Here is a 21,786-nt window from a genome sequence, read left to right as displayed (position 1 = left end):
CATCGCACGTCTCTCCCTCAGCGCCAAGTGAAAAATCACCCCCGATTGATTTTAATACGCCGTGATAAATGAAGAGCGGAGGACGTGTGCACTCTTGTGATTGCAGGGCGTCGCGTTTCGCTGGAAAACTCAAAGGAGTAAGCATGTTTCTGGGCTTTTAAAAAAGGAAATAAAAAACCCCTGCGGTGATGTGATGTTTGAGCTGCTGCTGCTGCACCATCAGCAGCCTGACGAGCATCACTCACCTATTCTCTTCTGGTCCGTGATGTCCAGCTCCGGTTCAGTGTAAGGCTTCAGCTCGTCCTCGTCGAACCCCGTGTTGATCCATCGATCCCTCATGATTTGCTGCACACACAGATCACACAACAAGAGTAAGTAACAGACAATATTTATACTGAGGGATTCCTCGTCATTATTATCACATTCTACGTCAGCTGAGATTGGCCCATTTTCCCAAGATAAGTGAACGTTATCTTGTGAAAATGGGGGCAGAAGAACTCACTCACTGAACTTTTTTTTATGACAATTCTACAGTTAGACACGAACGTCGCACGACATCAGCGGTCACTGCGTCAACAATTGGCATTTGAGATTCTCCAGATGACGTCACACACTCTACAAAACAAGGCACCAATCAAACTAACTACTAAAAATGACTTTTGAACACTGTTGTGGTCTGAAATTTGACCAAATTGGAGTCAGCTATCCATAAATGCAAGCCTTTATCACCGAGCGAAGCGCCAGCACCGTAATCATGCGACGATTTGTGCTATCGGGGAAAAATTCCACCAGTTTCTGAAAGCAAGGAAGTTGCACTTCAAAGCCAAATTTCAAAATCTCTGATTCATTTATAACAAGGTTTTTTGTAAACATGCAGTAAATTGTAACTAAGAGTTCTGGAAAAAAGAGGCAAAAGGCACTTATTTAAGGGACATTTTCCAGCCCTTTTGTGAAAACTTTGAGGCTTGAGTGTTAAACAAATGCAAGAGAAAAGAGCTGCGTCCAGGTATCCCATTAACCTGTGTGTTCACACAAAAAGGCACATATTTAATCTGCAAAAAAAGTTAAAGCAACCAGACAATTTAGGGTCCTTCTTATTTTTCTATTTAATCTGACAAGAAAGGGAATGGATTGTCTTACTTGAAACATTTGGCTCCATTTAACGCAGAGGAAAGAGGAAGAGAAAGAAAGCATTCTCTCTCTGTACCCGGGAACATCTAATTTAATTCCTCTGGGTTTAAAGAGGTTAGTCAAGTATTAGTTCAGGTCACAGCCGCTTCTTTTCTGCGACTTAAAGCAAAAGTAGACCAAACTTTATTTCCGTTTGCCCTTTCGCTGTGTGCAGCATTTTGTTGTGTGGTTGATTTTCAGACCTGATCAAACGCTCTCTCTCTCTCTCTCTCTGCTTACATCAGAGCACGATCAGTGATAATTAGTTTGGCTCGGCTCCTCGTTAAAAAAAATAATCCAGGTCAAACATTGTGTCATCTGAGGTTGACGCGCAGACAACCCTGGGTCAGGCCGGCGACATTTAGCTGAATTCATATATGTATGTACGTATATATATATATATATATATATATATATATATTTTAAAGCCAATATCGGTCGTCTACAGAAATAAATGAGGATTTTTGTGCGAAGCCTGCGGTACAACATTTTTGGAATATATTTGATTCTTTTTGGACGAAGCATTCAGCGGACGAGCCCCATTGTTGAAACACAACCTCCTTTTATCAATAAATTTTGACCAGGAGTGGAAACATTTCAGAATAATCAGATTAAAAGGGAAAGGGGGGGGGGGGGGGGGGGGAACTACCCTCTGTGTATCATCACGATTCAACATCTGCTCAGCTGGTTCATCTTAACAATGTCTCAGTGTTTTCTTCATGTTTCCTCGCTGTAGGTCGTCTTTTGTTACCACTTTACTATATTTGTTAATTTCAGCTCTTTTGTTTGCTTATTTATTTATTCAGTGACACTTCCTCGACTCCAGGAGAGAACAGAAAAGATCTCGTTTTTATACAAAAAGGCAGAAATGGTGATGTATTATTCATATAACATCAGACAGAGAAGAGGATACTGTGGGCGTCAGAGGAGATGATGGAGGGAGGATGGATGGATGGATGATGGATGGAGGGGGGAGTTACACGACCAGGAGAGGGTGAGGTGGAGGGTGGATGGTTTTCTCCGATGGTGCAGACGTGCTGAGGAGGGGAAGAGTGCCAAGAACAAAGAGGTATATTTACATTTTCTGCGTCCTCCCTCACCTCGAGCGTTCCCCGCTTGGACGGGTTGAGCACCAGAAAGCGTTTGAGGAGGTTCTCGCAGTCTGTGGACATGTAGAAGGGGATGCGGTACTTTCCTCGGAGGACGCGCTCGCGCAGCTCCTGCAGAGAGCAGAGCGACCCCGCAGGACCGGGGGTGGAGTTAGGAAGAGACAGTAGGTAACACTATTTAACACAAACACGTCCAAAAATACATTCATGTGGAAGAGCCGCTAAAATCATGACTCATGAGACTGCTTTAGTCACAGTGAAAGGTTGTGATCGTTTATATTTCAGTCATGAGACTGCAGCTAAAAGCCAGGACAGAGAGGAAGAAATGCTCGGGCAAACCTTGAGGTTTTGTCCGTCGAAGGGCAGCGAGCCGCTGACCAGCGTGTACAGTATGACCCCGAGACTCCAGACGTCCACCTCCGGCCCGTCGTACTTCTTCCCCTGGAAAAGCTCCGGCGCGGCGTATGGTGGAGAGCCGCAGAACGTGTCCAGCTTGTTGCCCATGGTGAACTCGTTGCTGAAGCCGAAATCGGCGATCTTGATGTTCATGTCGGCGTCGAGGAGCAGGTTCTCGGCCTGAAGGCACAAGCACACACACAAATGTAACACTTGAGCTCATTTCAAGTCTTAATCTATCCATCTTTTGTCCTCCAGGATGCCTTTGGTCGAGTTTCACTCCACTCGTGGAACACGGGATCGGCAACCAGAAACGACATATGCCAGAAGACCAAGGATCTTTGATTTAATATTATTATACAGCACTTGGTGCAGATAAAAGTTAGATTGGATAAAAATAAATGATTGAAAACTTTGGACTTGAGACTGAAATGTTCTTCTGTCGAGCGAGAGAACCAGCGATCATGGTTTACGTGGCCGCTGATCGATCAGGAGTCGCTGCGCCGCTGCTTTGTGACGCATCACAGGAGCGGCGTTGGCTTCAAACGCCCCGCAGTTATAAACTGCACACGGAGGGAGCAGGAAGAGAAATCTCCTCTCACATCGTCTCCCTCTGCGTGGATCATTTACAGCAGCGGACGCACGAGCGACTCCCACTCAGGGCATGGATATTTATACCTGGACGAGAGCGGAGCGCGTTCACCGCTGTGCAGCGGAGGAGGTCCGCTCACACGTGAGCAGTGGAGACTCGCGCTGACTGTGGCGTCATGTCAAAAAGGGCAGAGCGGCGGAGCAGCCTCGTTAGCAGCAGGTCTCTTTGTTTTGTTTAATCAGACGTGCTGCGGAGAGCGGAGACGAGAGTGCGTCGACGTCAGCGCCGCACGCCGGCCCGTGACCTTCCCGTCCGAGATGAGTCAGAGGGAAGAAATTAGCCTCGCGCGGCGGCGCTCTGCTCGTCTACACTCGCGACAAACGTAATCAAGAGGGTTTTAATTATAGTCGAGTGATTCATGCAGTACACCACCTGGTGTATGAAGCTACTGCAGCCTGGAAGTGAAACTTAAAAGATGCAGAAAACAGTGATTCATTCTCCTTTTTCCATTCGAGTTAATGGGTCACTGAGCACTAATAAAAGTGCTGGATAAACATCCATTATCATGATAACAGAATTTCACTTGCTGAGAGTTGCTTCACTGAACTCACCTTGAGGTCTCTGTGAACAATGTGCTTCTGGTGACAGTACTGCACCGCCGACACGATCTGCGAGACAAGACAAGCGGAGTTTAGCTGCACGTTCACAGGCGGTGATAGAGGAAGTGGTGGCGGCGGAGGAGGAGGAGGAGGAGGAGGAGGAGGAGGAGGAGGAGGAGGAGGAGATGTGGTCGAAGGCGACCGGAAAGACAGACGAGCGCACATGAGGAGGTGAAGATATTCAGGCTCTTCCCCTGTGAAGAGGCTCAGCTGATAGTGCCTATCACGATACATATCGTTATTATATTAGCCCAGCCCTAAGCTGCCCCCAGACTTTGGAACCATTTACCCGTGGAAATGAAATTTGCCCCCACCACTGAACATTTTAAATCACCTTTAAACACCCACCTCTTCTCCTACTGTTACTGTTATACTTTTATGTTTTTATTCATTTATGTTGCTGTGCCTTTAACCCTAGTATGAAAAGTGCTATATGAATAAAGTGTGATTGATTAATGAATGAACTGGACATCAGAGTAACTGAATAACTCAAACTCCAGCCAAGCTTGTTCTGTCAGTTGCTTTCGTTGATTGACAGGAAAACAAAACACTGAAGCTGATTAAAACTTAAATCACTCATTTAGAAGTACTTAGTGGTTTGGACGTCTCTTATGTGGTGTGACGTCTCCCCTTGTGTCTCAGGTCTCAGGACTGAGGACATGTCTGTCTGTGTCTGAAGCAGAGCCCGGAGCAGAGGTGTGAAACCAGAACACTGCAGGGGAAGTAAAGAAAAAGCTGGGTACCTGTCTAAATTTAGCCCTGGCCTCTTTTTCCTTCATTCTTCCATGTGCAACCAGGTAGTCGAACACCTCTCCTGCAAAAGAACCAAGACAGGGAGAGAGGGGAGGGAGGGAGGGAGGGGATTAGACGCAGCAGTGAGAGAAGAACAAAAAGGTGGAGAGAAACTTACAGTGAGTCTCTCACTCACACACACACACACAGTTAAAAATAACTCTGTGATGAATCTTTAAACGCAGCTGGTCTGCACTGACACCCATGTGTATGGTTCCAGGGTGTTTCTTCTCCAAACTGAGACGCGAGTGCCACTGCTTCCTCTACATTTAACCTCTCCTGGAGGCACAAAGCTGCTGCTCTAGAGCAGTGCTTCTCAAACTTTTTACACCAGGAACCACCTGAGCTCTCGCACGGCGCTCTTCCACTAACCAATCACGACCACGTTCAGTGGTATTTCAGGAGTCTGAAGTACTGAACGATTCTGTGAACAAATCCACTGATTCTAATGATTCAGTTACACCCAAAACAACTGCTCTGCAAGTCACGAGTTACCGTGTTTGTGTCGCGTAGAAAACAGCCAAGCTAAGATGACTCCGCCCACGTTGAGGAGGAGCTATAGAGAAATGGAAAACGATACTAAACCGCATAGTCGAGCCGTGCCGTAAATGTATAGTAGAAAAGCGGCATTAGTAAGTGGACTCTGGACTTGAAGCTGCTCCGTCTGAGCTAAACACGCTAATAGATCCCACAGAAGTGATGGAATTTACCAGGTTCTCTGAATGCATCTCGTTAGCTGCTCGTGTTACTTCAACACACGGTGAACCCTGCATTATTTTCACTAGCTCTCATGCCCTCAAGATTAGAATATTCAAATATTCAATGAATAATTCCATTTAACAGTCAAATAGCAATTTTGAACTCGAAATGTTCATCCTACTGATTTTGTGATTTAAACGACAAGCGTGTGGTGCTGCGTGTTGACTGGATCATCTAGTCTGTGCTTCCTCTGCAGCTCAGAAAGCTTCACAAAACGTGACCACGCTTGGTGTTCACGTGTGCTCATTTATCTTTACTTTAAGTGTGTGTGTGCGTGCGCTCAAGCAAACACAACAACATGCAGTGAAATCTGCCACCGAAGCGCCTTCCCCCGCTTTCCCACAATCCTCCTAAACCCTCCCCACTCTCTCAGCGCTGACCTGCGGAGGCGGCCGGTGTGGAGTGAGTGAGCGTTTCTCTACTTCACAGCTCCGGTAAAAAAGCAACAGTCCACGGCCGCGATGCTCTGACTCAACCGCTAAAGACTCGCCGTGCCTGCTAGTGTGATGTCTGCGGTGTGTGTGTGTGTGTGTGTGCACGTGCTGAACGTGCGGAGCATGTGATAATTTGGCAGAAATTGAATACACTTAGATTAATTGGATGACTACATTTTTAGTTTTAGCCAATTAATAGGCAGCTGCATCTGTGTGAGTTTAAAATAAAATAAAAAATATAAAATATAATATATATATATATATGATTTGTGTGTCATCTAGTATATAAGTCTATAAAAGGAAATGAGGAGATGGTGAACTGCACTTTTATGTATAGATTTCGTCTCTAGGGTTAAAAGTGGAGTCTGAACACGACATGCCCCACACGTCCAAGATCTTTAAATTATTAACATGCATTAATCACATTTTGATGTTAATAAATTAAACATGGACCTTCAGGGAGCGGCACAGAGTGCAGACACTTTCTGGCCGTTTCTCTACAGCGGCTTTGGTTTTATGGTCAGATTTCTGTAGAAATAAAGCGTGTATTTGCACAGAGAATGGCTAATCCTGTTTGCTCTGTGCTTATTAATCACTTTGTTAATATTCATTTTTTGTTGGTGTTGTATCCAGTTCCAGTTCCGGCACTTTCCCCGGTGATGACGTCCCAAGTCAAGCTTGTGTTTCTAATCTTTTGTTCACGAGTGCAATAAACATTTCCATCATGATTCACATATTTTCCCCCAGAATCGCGGCACACTATTGTGAGCCAACAAAAGTGTGACTTGCGTCTCACCTCCGCTGGCGTATTCCATCACCAGGTAGAGCGTCCTCTCCGTCTCAATCACCTCGAAAAGCTTAACTGTGAGAGAGAGACACAGACAAACAAAAGGATTCAGACAGACGGCCTCAAACTCAAAATGACCTTGGGGCCAGTGAACTTCTAGGCTGGTCAGGACGGGGGCCGGGCACCGGTCAAAGTAAAAACAGTTTGGACATTGGACAATTATATCCTGATAATCCATCATGATACTGCAAATTTAAAATATCCAGGATGTCGTTGCTCGCCCTTTCAAAGTAAAAGTGTTTGTTTTGATATATCGTTGTACACAAAAAAGAACACATTTATCACATTATCAAAAAAACAGAATTATTGACAAAACATGTAGACGAGATTATATACAATTAAATGTTGAATTTTAGACAAACAATGTAATGAATGTCACCTAATGTTTCCAAACGTACGCCCAGTGGAGTCACGTGGAGCGCTGCGCATGTGCGTGTGTGTGGATCGTGACATATTCAATATTTACTGTACAGTCTAAAAGCTGGGTTATTTTTTTTTAAACTGCAGCAGCAGCAGCAGCACGTACAGCTCAGAGACTTTAAATAAATAAATAAATATACACATAAAAAAGAGCGTGTGATGAAGGGATGAGAGCTGCTAAATATAGAGAAGGTGGGAAGGAAGACAAAGAGAGTGCATGTGTGTGTGTGTGTGTGTGTGTGTGTGTGTGTGTGTGTGCAGACTGAGAGCTTAACATCACCCCGGATAATTATCGTCAGTGTTCTGCAGAGGAAATCAAATCAGTCAGTCACACTTTGTTTGTTTGACTGCTGTATTTGCACATTTCTTCAAATTTTAGGAGACAAACCAAGGTGAGAAGTCGGCCTGAAACCATTACTGCATTCATCGATTATTAATCGGTTAGTAAATTGATCGTTTCTCTGGTTTTTCGGCTTCTTAAAAGTGAATATTTTCCAGTTTCTTTGCTCCATATAACAAATAAATCATTAAAACGGAATGAAATCTGATAGGATTTGATTTTTCCATCTCACGCAAGTTACGTGACCCGAGCGAGACACATTTTGAGTCACAGAGACGTCGACGCCGAGCTACAACATCGCTTTCACCAAAAAGAGAAACTGGAGAAACGGCACACTTCGTCAACGTGAGACCGTAATATTCAAACTTTCTGTAAATCAAATGAAATGTTGGTGCTGAGGTTTTTGTGACACTGCTGCTGCTGCTCGTTGCTGCAGTGGTTTGTTGGCATTTCCTCTCACAGCTGTTTGTTTGATGCCAAAGTTCCAGGTAGCATGACCTCGTGTTTACTGATCGAAACACGCTTCCTTTTCTAATCCAAAAAACACACAAAAACGGGTCGGACTCATCCCTGATGGCGGAGTCTCATCCAGTTTGAGTCCACACTGCGCTGTTTTTATTCTTCATTTTAATTTCTCTAAAATGTGTTTTAGAGAGTGTTTCTGTGTGAATATTTTCTTGGTTTCTTAATAAAAAACAATCATAAAACAAAGAAATCATTCAAACTGAGTCATTCTTGGTTTGTGTGATTTGAGAACATCATTATTTCCAGGTTTGGTGAACACCGATCGACATTTTCTGACATTTCATGGACCAAACCATTACTCCATCGCTCACGTGACTGTGCAGTAAACAGAGAGGTCAAAGGTCCAGTGTGTAAAATTTAGAGTAAAACTATTGTTGTCTTTCATTAACCAAGCAAATAACAATTATGTTCATAATTAATAACCTGTCAGTTCCAGTGCCTTTAAAATCGACATGACGCGTTCATTCACGCGCGTCGACTCGAGACCGATCCCAATAACCAGAGATCAGACTTCTAACCTGTGTGTGAGTGAGATCCACTTACCTATGTTTGGATGATTCAAGATCTTCATTATTCTAACTTCTCTGAAGAGCTGAAATTACACAGAGAGAGAAAACAGATTATTCATATGTATGCAGTTTTTGTTTTTTTCCCCACCACAGACGACTTTAACCCTCTAATGAGCACCATGATATCCAGATCCAGATCCAGATCCAGATCTGGTGGTTATTCAACCTTCTGGGAATGACGGTGTTGGGAAGCTGATGTGAATCTGGTCCTGAGGTTCTACCTTAATGACAAGTGTATGTGTGCAAAAGCTCCATTTGTCCACTTTCACATCGTCTTCTACTGCTTTTATCGTCCACATGAGGGTCACAGGTATGACCAATGCTTTTGGTCCTTCATACACCTCAAAGTGCATGAAATTAAAAAGGTGCGCAACATGAGCATTTGTTTCTCTTTGAAAATAAGGTAAACATGTCGTCACATACGACCCACAAACATCTCACAGTGCCTTTAACTCAACACAAAAGAACCATCGATCCCATCAAACCTGTCAGACTACTGGTGACAGTGAAAAGTGTCTGGAGTCGGGTTTTTCTCTCCGTGTTTCTGGTGGAACCACAAGGCCGGGCCACGAGGAGGAAACAGCCAAGTATTGTCTTCATTTATTCGTGAGGTCATTGAATGAAGTGACATTTTTCATTCATTATCTGAACAAACTATGAATCCACTGTCTTTATTTTAAACAATCAAAACCAGACATCCTTCCTGTGATATCCATCCTATTTATGTGATAAATACATAATATTTTCATCCATTATCAGCTGCTGCATTGTTGTGTTAGTTTGACGCACAGTAAATAATATTATCAATGATATAAAGTAGTGATAAGGGAAGGAGGGAAATAAAAACGCCGTGAGGCGAGCGCCAGGAAACTAAATTATGCCGACAGATTCAAACCCACAGCGAATAAAATCCACTGATCCACCGGGCGGCCCCGCCAGAGTCTCCTCTCCTGGTGTTTGCCCGAGAGGCAAACAGATGGTGACGGACAGCGGGTGATGTTTTCTTTTCCTCTGCTATGATGCAGCATGAACACAACGTTAACACCGCTCTGTTTCCGGGGTTTTTTTTTCGTGTGCCACCGTGACCCCGGTGAACTCTGGGCCACGTCCGTCCTTGTGCAACACACACGGCGTGTCCACAGTCTGTGTGTGTTTGTACGAGTGCAGTGATACATGAGACACGCGGGCACGCTCTCCGTGAAAACACGGCTGCCAGCAGGGCACACACACAAGCAAAAAAAAACAAAAGACTGGACTGACTAAATCCACACGAGCTGTAAGTCTGTGATACCTTAAGAATATGTTTGGCTCGGTTACCTCGCAGTTTGACGGCCTTTGTGTAAACCACACCAAAGCCCATAGAGAAAATCAGCCATTTCAACATCACAGCACGCAGGAGTCGCTGATCCAACGCCGCCGCCTCCATCTCTAAGCTCAAACGTGTGTGTTTTCACAACTTTAATGTTTGAAATACTCGATTCTGCTCGACCTCAGTGACACAAACTTATCAAACAAGGCCGCAGAAGGCCAGCAGCTTGTGTCGCATTGGGCTAAAAATGCAGATTTTCTCTATGGACTGGTGTGGGAGAGTGAAGAGTCAGAACAGGTTGTTTTAGGATGAGATAAGACATTATAGAGTTAAGAAAAGGCTAAAATCTCTTTATATACTTTATGTTCTCACTGATGCTGCTTTAGTAAGCAGCCGCTACCGACTGTTAGCTGATGTTGAGGTAATAAATCTAATTTAATTCCCATTTTAGAAACGACTGGAGGTTAAATCATGGTGTCTGGCCACCGAGGCCTTCCTACAGGATGAGGTCAACAAGGGTTGGACGCCACGGTCACAAGCGGAGCCGGGACGAGGCCGGCCGCTGACGAGGTCCAGACCCTGAGGTCTCCTCGCCTGTGATCCTGATTTGCCCTCATCGCTCCCCTGAGCTCGCAGAACGTACAGAGGGATGAATCACAGAGACGTCAGACCAGTCCATTCAGGACTGGTTACTTTTAAATGAAAATCAGAATTATTATGTAAAAAAAGTACCCTTCCCTCTCATATGCAATCACAACTGCACTTGATTTGGCTCAGAATGAGCTGTCCTGCACGGCAGAGACGCAGTAACATGGGAATACTTTGTCAGGTATGTTGTGCAGTAAACAGAATTAAGGGGGACGGCGATGATTCACCACATAACAGGAGCATTAGCCGCGGGACGTAAAGCTGCCGCTGATCCACAGCGATGCACAGCTGTCCCCGCTTTAGAACGCACAAACCTATCGTGGTCGGCGTTCTCGTGAGTCCAGGTCGGAGTGTGAAAACTCTCCATGTTTTTGCTTTAACTCAAACTCAATTACAAACGCCGCGAGGCTTGTAAACAGAAATCCCACCGGCTCAACGTTAGATCAGCGACTTGATGTTTTCCGCTTTATCCCAACGTTAGAGGTTAGAGGTTTGGAGGGCGAGCCTCTGCACCGTCAGCAAAGCCAGAGCGACGTCTGGATTTTTGATTTTTGATTTTCGCCCTCCGGCCGATGCTGAACAGTTATTGTTCTCATCCGGACGAACCTGAGGGAATAAACGGCCGCGGTTCCAACACGTTTAAAGGAAAATGGTCTGAGCCACGTGAGATTTATGGGATTTGTGATTCCACCGCTGCACGTGTGAAGCAAAACTAACTTCACCAACTACTTTTTCTCTAGTTTTCTGGCCTTTTAGTAAAAAATGTTTGTGAGTCATAAGAGAGATCGCGCACTTTCCCTAAAAGCTCCCATTAACGCGTTTTATTTTCAAGACTGTAGACAAATCTCTTCCTAAATGAATGAGTTATTTACACATATTTGCAGCATTATGTAAATCACATTTGTTGATTTAATGATTGTGCCGTCCGATAATTGGCATTTGTTTTAAGCATTTTTGATTTTGATGGATTAGCTTCAGACGAAGTGATGAGAGTCTCACTTTAACTGTGGCAACGATTCCTACAATAAAGTCAATTAAAAAAACAAACACCTGAAACTGATTTATCGATCATCAAATGAATAATGGATTCATATTTGCAGCTTTTTTTTGCTCTGGAAAATGTTAAAAAGCGTAGATTCCCAAACCTGGAATTCTGATGTTATCAAAAGTCTTCAATGATTCAATATTAATGATTTTCTGTTGTGTGGAGCTAAGAACTTGAAAATAGCTAAGTTATTAAGTGTGAAATCTTTTCTTCCAGAGTGATTTATGCTTATAGAGGCGACTTCCTGTCGTCTTCACTGTTTTGCTTCCACTTAACTTTGCGAGAGACGTTGTGACGTTATCGGTCAAAGTCGGACACCGAGGCCGATGCGTCTCTTTATTGTGAAACGTGGCGTAACCTGGGGAAACACCCGTGTTGTCACAGGTTCATTACCTGTGCGGGTAAATTTCCCAAGGACCATAAATGACGTCAGGGAGTTTAGTAAGCGCTCTAAAAACCACTTAGTGGGAAATAAATGGACAGTGTTTACATTTAATCAAGTCCTCCAGGTGCCGCACTCCCCTCGCTGACCTTTGACCTGGATGGCGGCGGAAACGCCTGGAAGCCTCAGAAACACGGTGGGAGGAAGAGACTGAGAGCGAGTGACAGATGTGAACCACGATTAAAAACTAGACACCGACTCAATCTGCACCCATTTGTAGGCTTAATGCTAAGCTAATTGACTTTTGGCATCAACTCTACTTATTTTTTCTTCTTCATCTAACTCGGGCATGAACGCAAATAAGTGCATTTTCCAAAAATAGTCACACGCCGACTCTAACAGGGACACGGCAGGCAGGAACAAACGGCACAAGGCGCGGTGGCACAATTAAGCACCGCGGTCTTAAAATAAAGCCGCTTTAAAGCCGTTACCTGCAGCTGACGTGCGGAGAACTGGGTCTAGACACCTTCCAGTGTTGGCTGGAGTTTTTCCTGCCGTGTTCTCACTGCAACGACTGATTGCTTTCATCATTGATTAATCTGTTGATTATTTTCTCTCTTGTTTGGTCCATAAAACGTCAGAATATGTTGGAAAACCTTTGATACGCTTTTACCAAACCTGGAGACGATGATGTTCTCCAATGTCTCGTTTTGGTAAAGAAAGCTGAATATATTCACATTTAAGAAGCTGAACAAAATCGATTATGAGCTCACTCAGACTTTATCCCCATATCTGACTAAGAAGCAGTTCTGGACAACGTCTACAGTGACTTTTGTGCCCATTTGCAATATCCGCACAATCCCTGAAGAATATCTGGTCTTTCGTGCAAATGTGAAATCAGCTGCAGCCACAAATCTAATCCATGTCAGGATTTCCTTCATCTCCACCTCACTAAACCGAAAATAAATGGTAATTCAGTCTATGAATAGAAACACGTGACAGGAAAGCAGACATTTGATGTGTAAATCATAAAAAAAGGGGGGGGGGGGGGGTGGCAGTGTGCGTGGTTTCTTTTGGTCAAGTGTGCTCCACTTGCTTAAAATAACCATCAAAAGCAAAGTGTATTCTTGGTGGAACGGCAGGAGAAATAACCCGGCAAATAAAGACAGACTCCGACAAAGCAGGAACCTAAAAACAACAAGAGCTGTCGGGCTTTTGTGTTTTCTGTGAACGCCGCTGCCATGACTCAGTGTTTTTTTGTCCGTGTCACAGTCGACGCCAAAGGGCCGCGGCCTCCGAGATACAAAAGCCAGAATCAATGGAGCTGTGGAAAAACTGATGGAAAACCACTAGACGACCGCTGAGAGGGAGAGAGGGAGTGAGGGTGGCAGGGGCCGGCCGAACATCATCACCCGACATCACTACATCACCAGCAGCAGCAGCAGCAGCAGCAGCAGCAGCAGCAGCAGCAGCAGCCAAAGTCAAAGCCAAAGCCAAACTCTGTCCCCTCTTATCTCTCCGATGAGCCGAAAAAGCCTCCGGAGCTGCAGCAGCCGAGTCGATATCAGGCCCCGACTCTCCTGAAATGACTTCCAGGCCGAGACACGGAGCCAACATGTACAGCGGCACAGATCAAAACAACCACACACACACATCTGCCTTGCTAATGAGCGTCAACATGGGAAGAAAAGAGTAAACGACTCATTCTCGACCCTGACTTCAAACTGTACAGTGAAACTGGGCAGCAGACACGACTCTCACTCTCCCGCCCTCTCTCCTGTGACATTAGCATTTTAAAAGCAAACCCGCTTCCTGGTTTGGTTGAATTAACAGGAAAAAACAAAAGTGTCACTCCCTGTTGAACATGTGTGTGTGTGTGTGTTTCTCATGACTGTAACTCCTGGACCGTTCGTGATATCTGGGAAAATTCAAAAACTATGCACTGGCGATCTGTCATCTGCCATGTCAGGCCCTCATGTTGAGGGTGAAACATGGATGGATGGAGGGATGGATGGATACCAGAAAGCAGAGAAATAGAGCTTTAATTGTGCCTCCATATACTTGTCATTACGGTAGAACCTCAGGACTTCAGCAGAACTTCCACTTCAAAAATATGGAATTAGATTTGTGTCACTGTTATGAATTGAGCAAACACAAATCAAAATACATACACTGCAAATAAAATGTCGATTTAAATCATTCAGAAATATTGTATTTTATTGGTCTGCCCTCGTCAAACGTAGAGACTCGGTTATTTTGTCGGATGTCGACGGGGAGAACTTGCTCCAAAACTCCGTAGCCAATCAGCAGGTAGCTTCCTAAGCCCCGCCCATGCGAAGGAACCCAAACTAAATCCTGATTGTTGCAAACAAATAAAACACAATATTGTTGAATGATTCAATCGATATTTTATTATTATTTTTGTTTGCTCAATTCATAAAGTGTTGTTTTCTTCTTAAAAATAATAGTAAATAGTATTATTGTATAGTAAAATAAGGACATTGAGTTTGTGTTGAACGCTAACAGATGTTAAGAGGAACACCATCACTAACCACTGCTTTGTCCTCAGGGCAAATCTTAACCTTAAAAGACTTTTTTAAAACAGCAAAAAAACAAACAAACAAACAAACAAACAAACAAGGATTTGTCCTTTTTTTGTTTCTCCACTAAATTGGCCAAAGAGAAATGACTCAACACAACCCAAACAAGCAGAGAACGCCATCACACGCCATCCCAGCATGCACTGCTTCCCATTTACACAATTAATACTCAATCTGTTGTGCGTCATGAATTAGTAAACAAATTCTGCCACAGCATGAGAGTTTGAGTGAACCGAGAGAGAGAGAAAGAGAGAGGAGGGGTAAATTACCTTCTGAAGGCTGTTTGGGTTCAGCTGCGTCTTGTCTATTATCTTAATTGCCACCTGTAAAAAGAGGGAAAAAACAGCATTGAAACGGAGATAAATGGCTCTTAACGGCAGAGGAGAAGCATGAAGTTAAGATACAACATCCAATATGTCTTTTTCTGAGAGAGAAAAACACTGAGATTTCAAGATTGTGACGTGTTTCAAATAAGGCAGAGGAGGGGAAACTGTTGTGTTTACTGTTGTAATGCTACGTATGGTTTTAAAAAACATCGGACCACTTTGTACAGGAAACAGTCAAAAATAACAATTAAAACAGCCTTAAAATGATCGAGTAATCTGTTGATTATTGTCTTGATTAAATCGACCAAAAAATGTCCAGAAACATTCTCAGAAGTCTTGTTTTTGTCCACAAAAGTTGTATTTGTATTAAATGATTACTGATCTCTCCAAGTAACACAATTATAATATATACAAACTTTATTTATTCTCTCAACAGCCACCTCTTCCTCTCACACACACACACACACACGTATGTGTGTTATTAGATTAAGATAAAGCAAGTATTATAATTATTATTATTATATATATCAGAATTCCTTAACTGCTCTCCTAGTTCCCCACCAAGTAAGCACCACAGTTTGAGAACCATAGCATGAGACCTTTAAGGTGTGGAGAGGACATTCCACGTGCATTGAGAGTATATACACATTACATAAGCCATCACCACGAAACACACGTTGAACCGGATTTTCCCGTTGCACATATTTAACGTCTCCCGGCAGCAGGAAGTCGGCCGAGGCCGTGACTCAGTGACTCAGTGACTCAGTGACTCGTGCGACTCACCTCTCTGCCGGTGAGGATGTGTCGGGCCAGTTTGACTTTGGCGAAGTTGCCCTTGCCGATGGTTTTGAGCAGCCGGTAGTTGCCGACGTGCGGCTGCTGCGGCTCCTCCGAGCTGCGCGTCCGCACGCCGGTGCGGCTCGAGCGCGTGCTGATCTCCTGACGTCCATTACCGTGAGACGTGTGCTGTGGAGGGAGAGAGAGAGAGAGAGAGAGGAAAGACGTGTTATTTTCCAGAGAACGATGCTCTCAAATGACTCGTTTTACTGGTTAGTTTGTTATATGGAGCAAAGACAGCAGAAAATATTCACATTTAAGAAGCTGAAAAATCAGAGAAACCGATGAATCGATGATCAAAATAGCTTATGGTTAAATTAGCCATTTGTGAACAAGACAGAACAATTAGAAATCAGAGGAATCAGATTCATCCGTCGATTGTTTTCTCAAATAACCATAAAATGTTGATCGGTGTTCCCCCCAAACCTCAAACCTTTGTCCACAGACCAAACTTTGTTATATGGAGCAAAGAAACGGGAAAATAGATATTTAAGAAGCTGAAAAGTCAGAGAAACTTGTTTCAATTGTCCCATTAATCGATAAATACACAAATAACAAGCACCTGTGTGCAGACCTAACTCTTAAAGAGATAAATAAAAGTTGTGTTTTTGTGTTGCACAGTGTTGATTTGATGGCATTGATGGGCTGCTCCACCCGTGTGACATTAGCGACGGCGGTGCCCCTCCCGTCCACACCCGACGTGACCCCCATTTACGCCCGACGACAGCGAAAGTGTCGACTTTCATGCAAACACAAGCGACAAATGAAGACAAATGCCACACACAAACAAATCCAATCCTTAACATCATTCATTCTGGAATATACCGAGCAGACACCACTGCTGATATCAGACGCCACCAGGAGATAACGTTACCGTCACGTGAAACAAGGTCACAACAAACCCAGTCAACACTGCAGACATTAGACATAAACTGAAGGATATTTTAAGATATTGAAAAGGACTCATTTATGACCACAAAACCCCAATAAGGCCACTTTACAGTGAGCTCAGCAGCGCAGACACACTTTTTTAAAGGGGTATTTTCGGGCGATAGCAGCAGAGATAAAAATATCACCAACTAGGATAAGGTCACTGTTGAATACCAAAGACACACTGCAAAATAAAGTCCATGTGGAAATGCATCCGTGCCACACAGGGAAAAGAAAGAGGACAAAACTAAAACCATGACATTTACATTTGTGTGTCCGCAAGATAATAAGAAAAGAAAAAGAAAAGAATCAAATGTGGTCGGATCCTTTTCCGTCCGAGCAGCTGGTTACTCACAAAGCTGCGGTGTCTCCTGGCTGCCTGTGAGCCCGTCATGTTTCAACTGCAAAGACACTCGGACCCGCCGCGCTGATGATGCCCGTACACATTCACACCACAACACGATTTTCCCCCCAACTCAAGAAGCCCCGGCCGGCAACCACAGACAGTCAGACAGACAGACACAGAGAGAGAGAGACACACACACACACAGAGAGACAGAGGGGGAGGAGGAGGAAGGAGGGCTGCACTGATCCCAGTCAGGAAGAGCAAAACCTGATTCCAGACACCAACCTTTCAAAATAAGGGCGTTTTAACCAGCTGTCGTGCTGCAACAACTGATTATTTTCAATTCCAAAAGGACGAGAAGTTACAGATAGGGTTGCAAAGGGGCGGGAAGTTTCTGGAACATTTCCATGGAAACTTTAGTTTGGGAATTTTGGAAATATTCCAAATGAGAAACGGCCCACGGTTCAGACATAAAACAAAAATATTATTTTGGCATTTAGAGCAGACAACAGATGTAAGATGTATGCATATATGTTGTACCGGATGGGACTATCTGACTCTGAATGTCAATAAAAAATTTAATAAAAAATAAAAAAATGACAAACTAGAAAATATTCACAAAAAAAAAAAATGTCATTCACTTAGACAGATATCGCGATGATATATCGCTGTATGATATTATTGGTATCGTGGACCATGGACATTTGAGAAACATCATCATCTTCAGGTTTTTATGATACAATAGCCGATGTATTGAAGCATAAAACCCTGAAAATGACGATGATGTTTCTCAAACGTCTCGTTTTTGTACACAATACAAAATGATTCACTTCCACTGATTTATTCGTAATATGGAGCAAAGAAAGCAGAAAACATTCACATTGAAGAAGCTGCTGAAAAATTAGAAAAAACTCCTTTATCAAAATAGTTGGCGATAAATTGTTGCAGCCTTATTAAATTTAAATTCAAACTCAAAAACTACAGATGCACAATATTGGAATATTTGCAGATATTCAATATGAAGCTATATCAGGAGGGCTTGGGTCAATAACCAATACTGATGTGTAACATATATGATTTATCCCTGTGTCCAACTGCAGAGGCCATTTAGTCTCTTCAGTTGAGAAATTATCATTTTATTTTGAAAACTCAATGTCGCACAAAACTCTTCTTCTTTGTGCAAAATAAGTAAACGCCTGCATAGAAGTCAAGGAGTCAAGCAGCTTTTTCAGCGACTGTTTTAATCATTCGAAAAAATTGAGGGATCTTTACACGTTTGTCGTTATCGCCCGCTACATGTATCTAGTGAAACGATATCGGTCTGATACAGTCACCATTTAAACTCCAAAGCTGTCGACGACACATTTGTGCCATTTCAAGCTATTTCAAAATTCTCCAACTGTGTTACAAAGATTCATCATCAAGGTGGAAAAGTTGGTGGTGAAAAGATAAAGAAAGAGAGGCTCCAAATATGAACACTTGGTTAAATAAATTATGTATAAACAATCATTTGCTGGAAAAACGGATGCAAAACTTCCTCCCACTGGGATTTATTTGCCAGATTGTGCAGCAAGAGGAGTTAAAATGCATTTAAATCATTTGACAGCAAGATGCTAGATGATAATAAATTAATTTAAAGCCATTATTTGTCCTCAAAATCAAACATAGAAAAAAAAAAATAGACTCTCAGCCACTGACATTAAAAATAAAAAGGTTTCTGCTTATATACACAACGTGGACACAGCATGTACTTCAACTTCTTACAATTACTTTCATAATTCAATTCATCTGTGAATTATTTCACCAACTAAATGATCACATTCAACTAAGCGATGACTAAATCAATTGTCGACTATTTTGATAATCGGTGAATCAATTTGAGTGGGGTCTTTTAATATTTTCTGGTTTCTTTGGTCGAAATAACAAAGAAATCATTCTAACTGAATCATTTTGGTTTGTGGACAAAACGAGACATTTGAGAACATCCTTATTTCCAGGTTTGACAAACACTGAGCAAAATCTTTCAACACTTTATTTCAAACGAGTACATGATTATGACAATAATCGTAAATTGCAGCCCAACACTCCCGTAAAACGTCCCATTTTGTCTAAACACCGAAATATTTTGTGATATTTATTGTATAATATGAAGCACAGAAAACAAGAAATATAATAAATAATCACCTTTAAGAAGCTACAAATCTGAAAACGTCACTTTTACTACAGACAAATTAATTTATCGCTTCCACGTGATTTCATTTTGAAAATCATGACCGGAAACTCCAATTGTGGCACTCTTTCAGACAGGAGAGGAAAGGGGGGGCGGGACAAATGAGTCCATATTTGGAAGCTGAGCGGCTGAAAGCTTTGAGTGACAGCCGCGCGGGCCAGTACCGAGCCAGAACACAGAGACGACTGTTGCCTGCCAGATTGAGCAGCAGAAGTGCTGTAGTTTTGTTCGCGGTTGGGCCTCAATATCCACGACAACCTCCTTATTACCTGCAATATTACCACAACTCCTGACTCAGCGAGAAAAAAAACGAGTCATGTGAGGAGCGGGGAAGGGGGGGGGGGGAGAAATCACAAATCACAAACATTCACAATGAAGGGCGTAATCGACGTAGAGGAAACACTTGTTTACCGTGTGAAACATTGAGCTATAACCGTGGCCCGTAAACGCAACACATGAGCCACAATTTCAATTGCACATGAATACTCACTCAAACGTCTCTGAGAAATGTCAGCAAACCAAACTCAAGAGTAGTGAAAGAGCCTCATTGACAACACTTTGTACTTACACTTTCCGTCGCCTTCTCGTTGACTGTAGGTAAGGGAGTTTTTGTTGACATCTTTATTGAGTTAATGCTGCTTCCTTGACCAGTCCAAAAATAGTCTGTAAAAAAAATCCACCGACTCCCTCTTTCAGGAGAAAATTAAAAAGATCGCCTCGCTCTGCGGCTCTTTCTCCGGGGGAAACTGTCTCAGCATGGATCGTGACAATTTTCAAACCAGACCGGACGTGTTCGAAGTGAACATATGAACTGTGAGCGACAAGAGGGGGAAAAAACAAAAACATAAAAAAATATATACAGCTAATTCAACGTTAACACGGTCGGTTAACACTGTTCATGGCGTGGGCTCAAATCCAACCCAGTGTCCGTTTGTCCGGTTCGGGTTTTGAGTCCGTGAAGCTAACTCAACTAAGGCGCTGTCGAGTCGCCACTTCCAAACAAAAATCGCTCCGGGCCGCTTTTTCCCTCACAAAAACAACAATGTGGAAGCGAACATGGTTTCGAGAGTCCGCGGTGGATGTTTGCTGAGGGGGTTCAGAAGGTTTCGGCGGCTGAAACACTCGCCGTCGGTTCGGTTTCTTCCATCTCCGGTGGCCCAAAGTGAAGCTGTTTTAGGTGGAAACCAAAATGGCTACTCAGCGGCTGGGCTGGATTAGGCTGCGTTCACGGACCACTCCCAGGCTCCGAATTCACAATATTTCATACTTTTTGTGATGTGTCCAACAGGGTGATGGGTCGCTGGGTTTTTGTTTGTTTGTTTGTTTGTTGTTTTGAGTTGGGGATACAGCTACAAATTACGTCGGCGTAAATGAAGAGAAAAAAGTAATATGTTGAGAATAGAGTCGTAATATTAAAAAAGTCATAATATTTCGAGAAAAAGTCATAATATTACAATAAAAAATGTTTCAATATTATAATAAAGTAACAATATTACAAGGAAAAAGTTGTAATATTATAAGAATAAAGTCGTAATATTATGACAAAAATGTCGTTAAATGAGAAAAAAGTCATAATATGGCAAAAATGTTGTAATATTATGACAAAAATGTCGTAATATGTGAAAAAATTCGTAATATTATGACCAAAATGTTGTAATATGAGAAAAAAGTCGTAATATTACAACAAAAAAGTTGTAATATGAGAAAAATGCCATAATATGAGAAAAAAGTCGTAATATGAGAAAAAAATCCTAATATGAGACAAACGTCGTAATATGAGACAAAAGTCATAATATTAGAAAAAAGTCGTAATATTCCACATTTTTGTAATATTACAAGAATGTGGTAATTTTAGAAAAAGTTGTAATATTATAACAAAAACATCGTAATATGAGAAGAATTCGTAATATTATGACAAAAATGTCATATTATGAGAATAAAGTTGTAATATAAAAAAAGTCTTAATATTATGAGAAAAAAGTCTTAATATTATGAGAATAAAGTCGTAATTCATGAGAAAAAGTCATAATATTATGAGAAGAGAGTCTTAATATTATGAGAAAAAAGTTGTAATATTTCATATTTAAAGACGACAATCATTGTTGATAATTTATCGACCAGCTTACTAAAATAAAATAAAATAAATGTAATGATCTGCCCTCAGATTCTTAAATGAAATGTCCTGGTTTGGTTTGTGGACAAAACAAAGACTTATGAGAACATCATCATTTCCAGGTTTGACAAACACTGATCAACATTTATCAACATTTTATAACCCAAAAAATAGAGGAAATAATTGATTATGAAAATAATCGTTAGTTGCAGCCCTAATAACAACAATAATAATAATTGTAAGACATAAGACATGAAATAAATCCTAAAACCAACAGGTTAATCCTAAACTCCACACAACACATCATAAATAATAAAAATAATAATAATAATAACAATAATAATAATGATGACAATACTAAGAATAAATGTTTAAAAAAATGAATAAATAAAATGTGAATAATTTAGT

General features: G+C 42.2%; 1 protein-coding gene across 18 annotated transcripts in view; it reads right to left on the bottom strand.

The window, feature by feature from the left end:
- mark3a (MAP/microtubule affinity-regulating kinase 3a) overlaps positions 1-20,470 on the bottom strand; it is a 40,451-nt gene extending 19,981 nt beyond the window's left edge. For 8 of the 18 annotated variants that reach the window (XM_058616008.1, XM_058616016.1, XM_058616014.1 and 5 more), the window contains exons 1-10: positions 19,834-20,470; positions 15,706-15,888; positions 14,866-14,919; positions 8,587-8,635; positions 6,708-6,773; positions 4,670-4,740; positions 3,879-3,935; positions 2,619-2,855; positions 2,250-2,390; positions 246-345 (exon numbers count right to left, since the gene is read on the bottom strand). In XM_058616008.1, the coding sequence (XP_058471991.1) occupies positions 246-345; positions 2,250-2,390; positions 2,619-2,855; positions 3,879-3,935; positions 4,670-4,740; positions 6,708-6,773; positions 8,587-8,635; positions 14,866-14,919; positions 15,706-15,888; positions 19,834-19,884 (1,009 nt within the window). In that variant the 5' untranslated portion in view covers positions 19,885-20,470. Of the gene's footprint in view, positions 1-245; positions 346-2,249; positions 2,391-2,618; positions 2,856-3,878; positions 3,936-4,669; positions 4,741-6,707; positions 6,774-8,586; positions 8,636-14,865; positions 14,920-15,705; positions 15,889-17,044; positions 17,217-19,833 lie in introns of those variants that run through there. The other 10 variants (XM_058616012.1, XM_058616018.1, XM_058616017.1 and 7 more) reach the window with 3 other exon arrangements.
- Between the last annotated feature and the right edge of the window lie 1,316 nt (positions 20,471-21,786).

The sequence above is a fragment of the Solea solea genome, chromosome 18 (genome assembly GCF_958295425.1).
Source record: "Solea solea chromosome 18, fSolSol10.1, whole genome shotgun sequence".
Lineage (NCBI taxonomy): Eukaryota > Metazoa > Chordata > Actinopteri > Pleuronectiformes > Soleidae > Solea > Solea solea.
The sequence above is the reverse complement of the archived record's forward strand: the minus strand, read 5'-3'. Positions and strand labels throughout refer to the sequence as shown.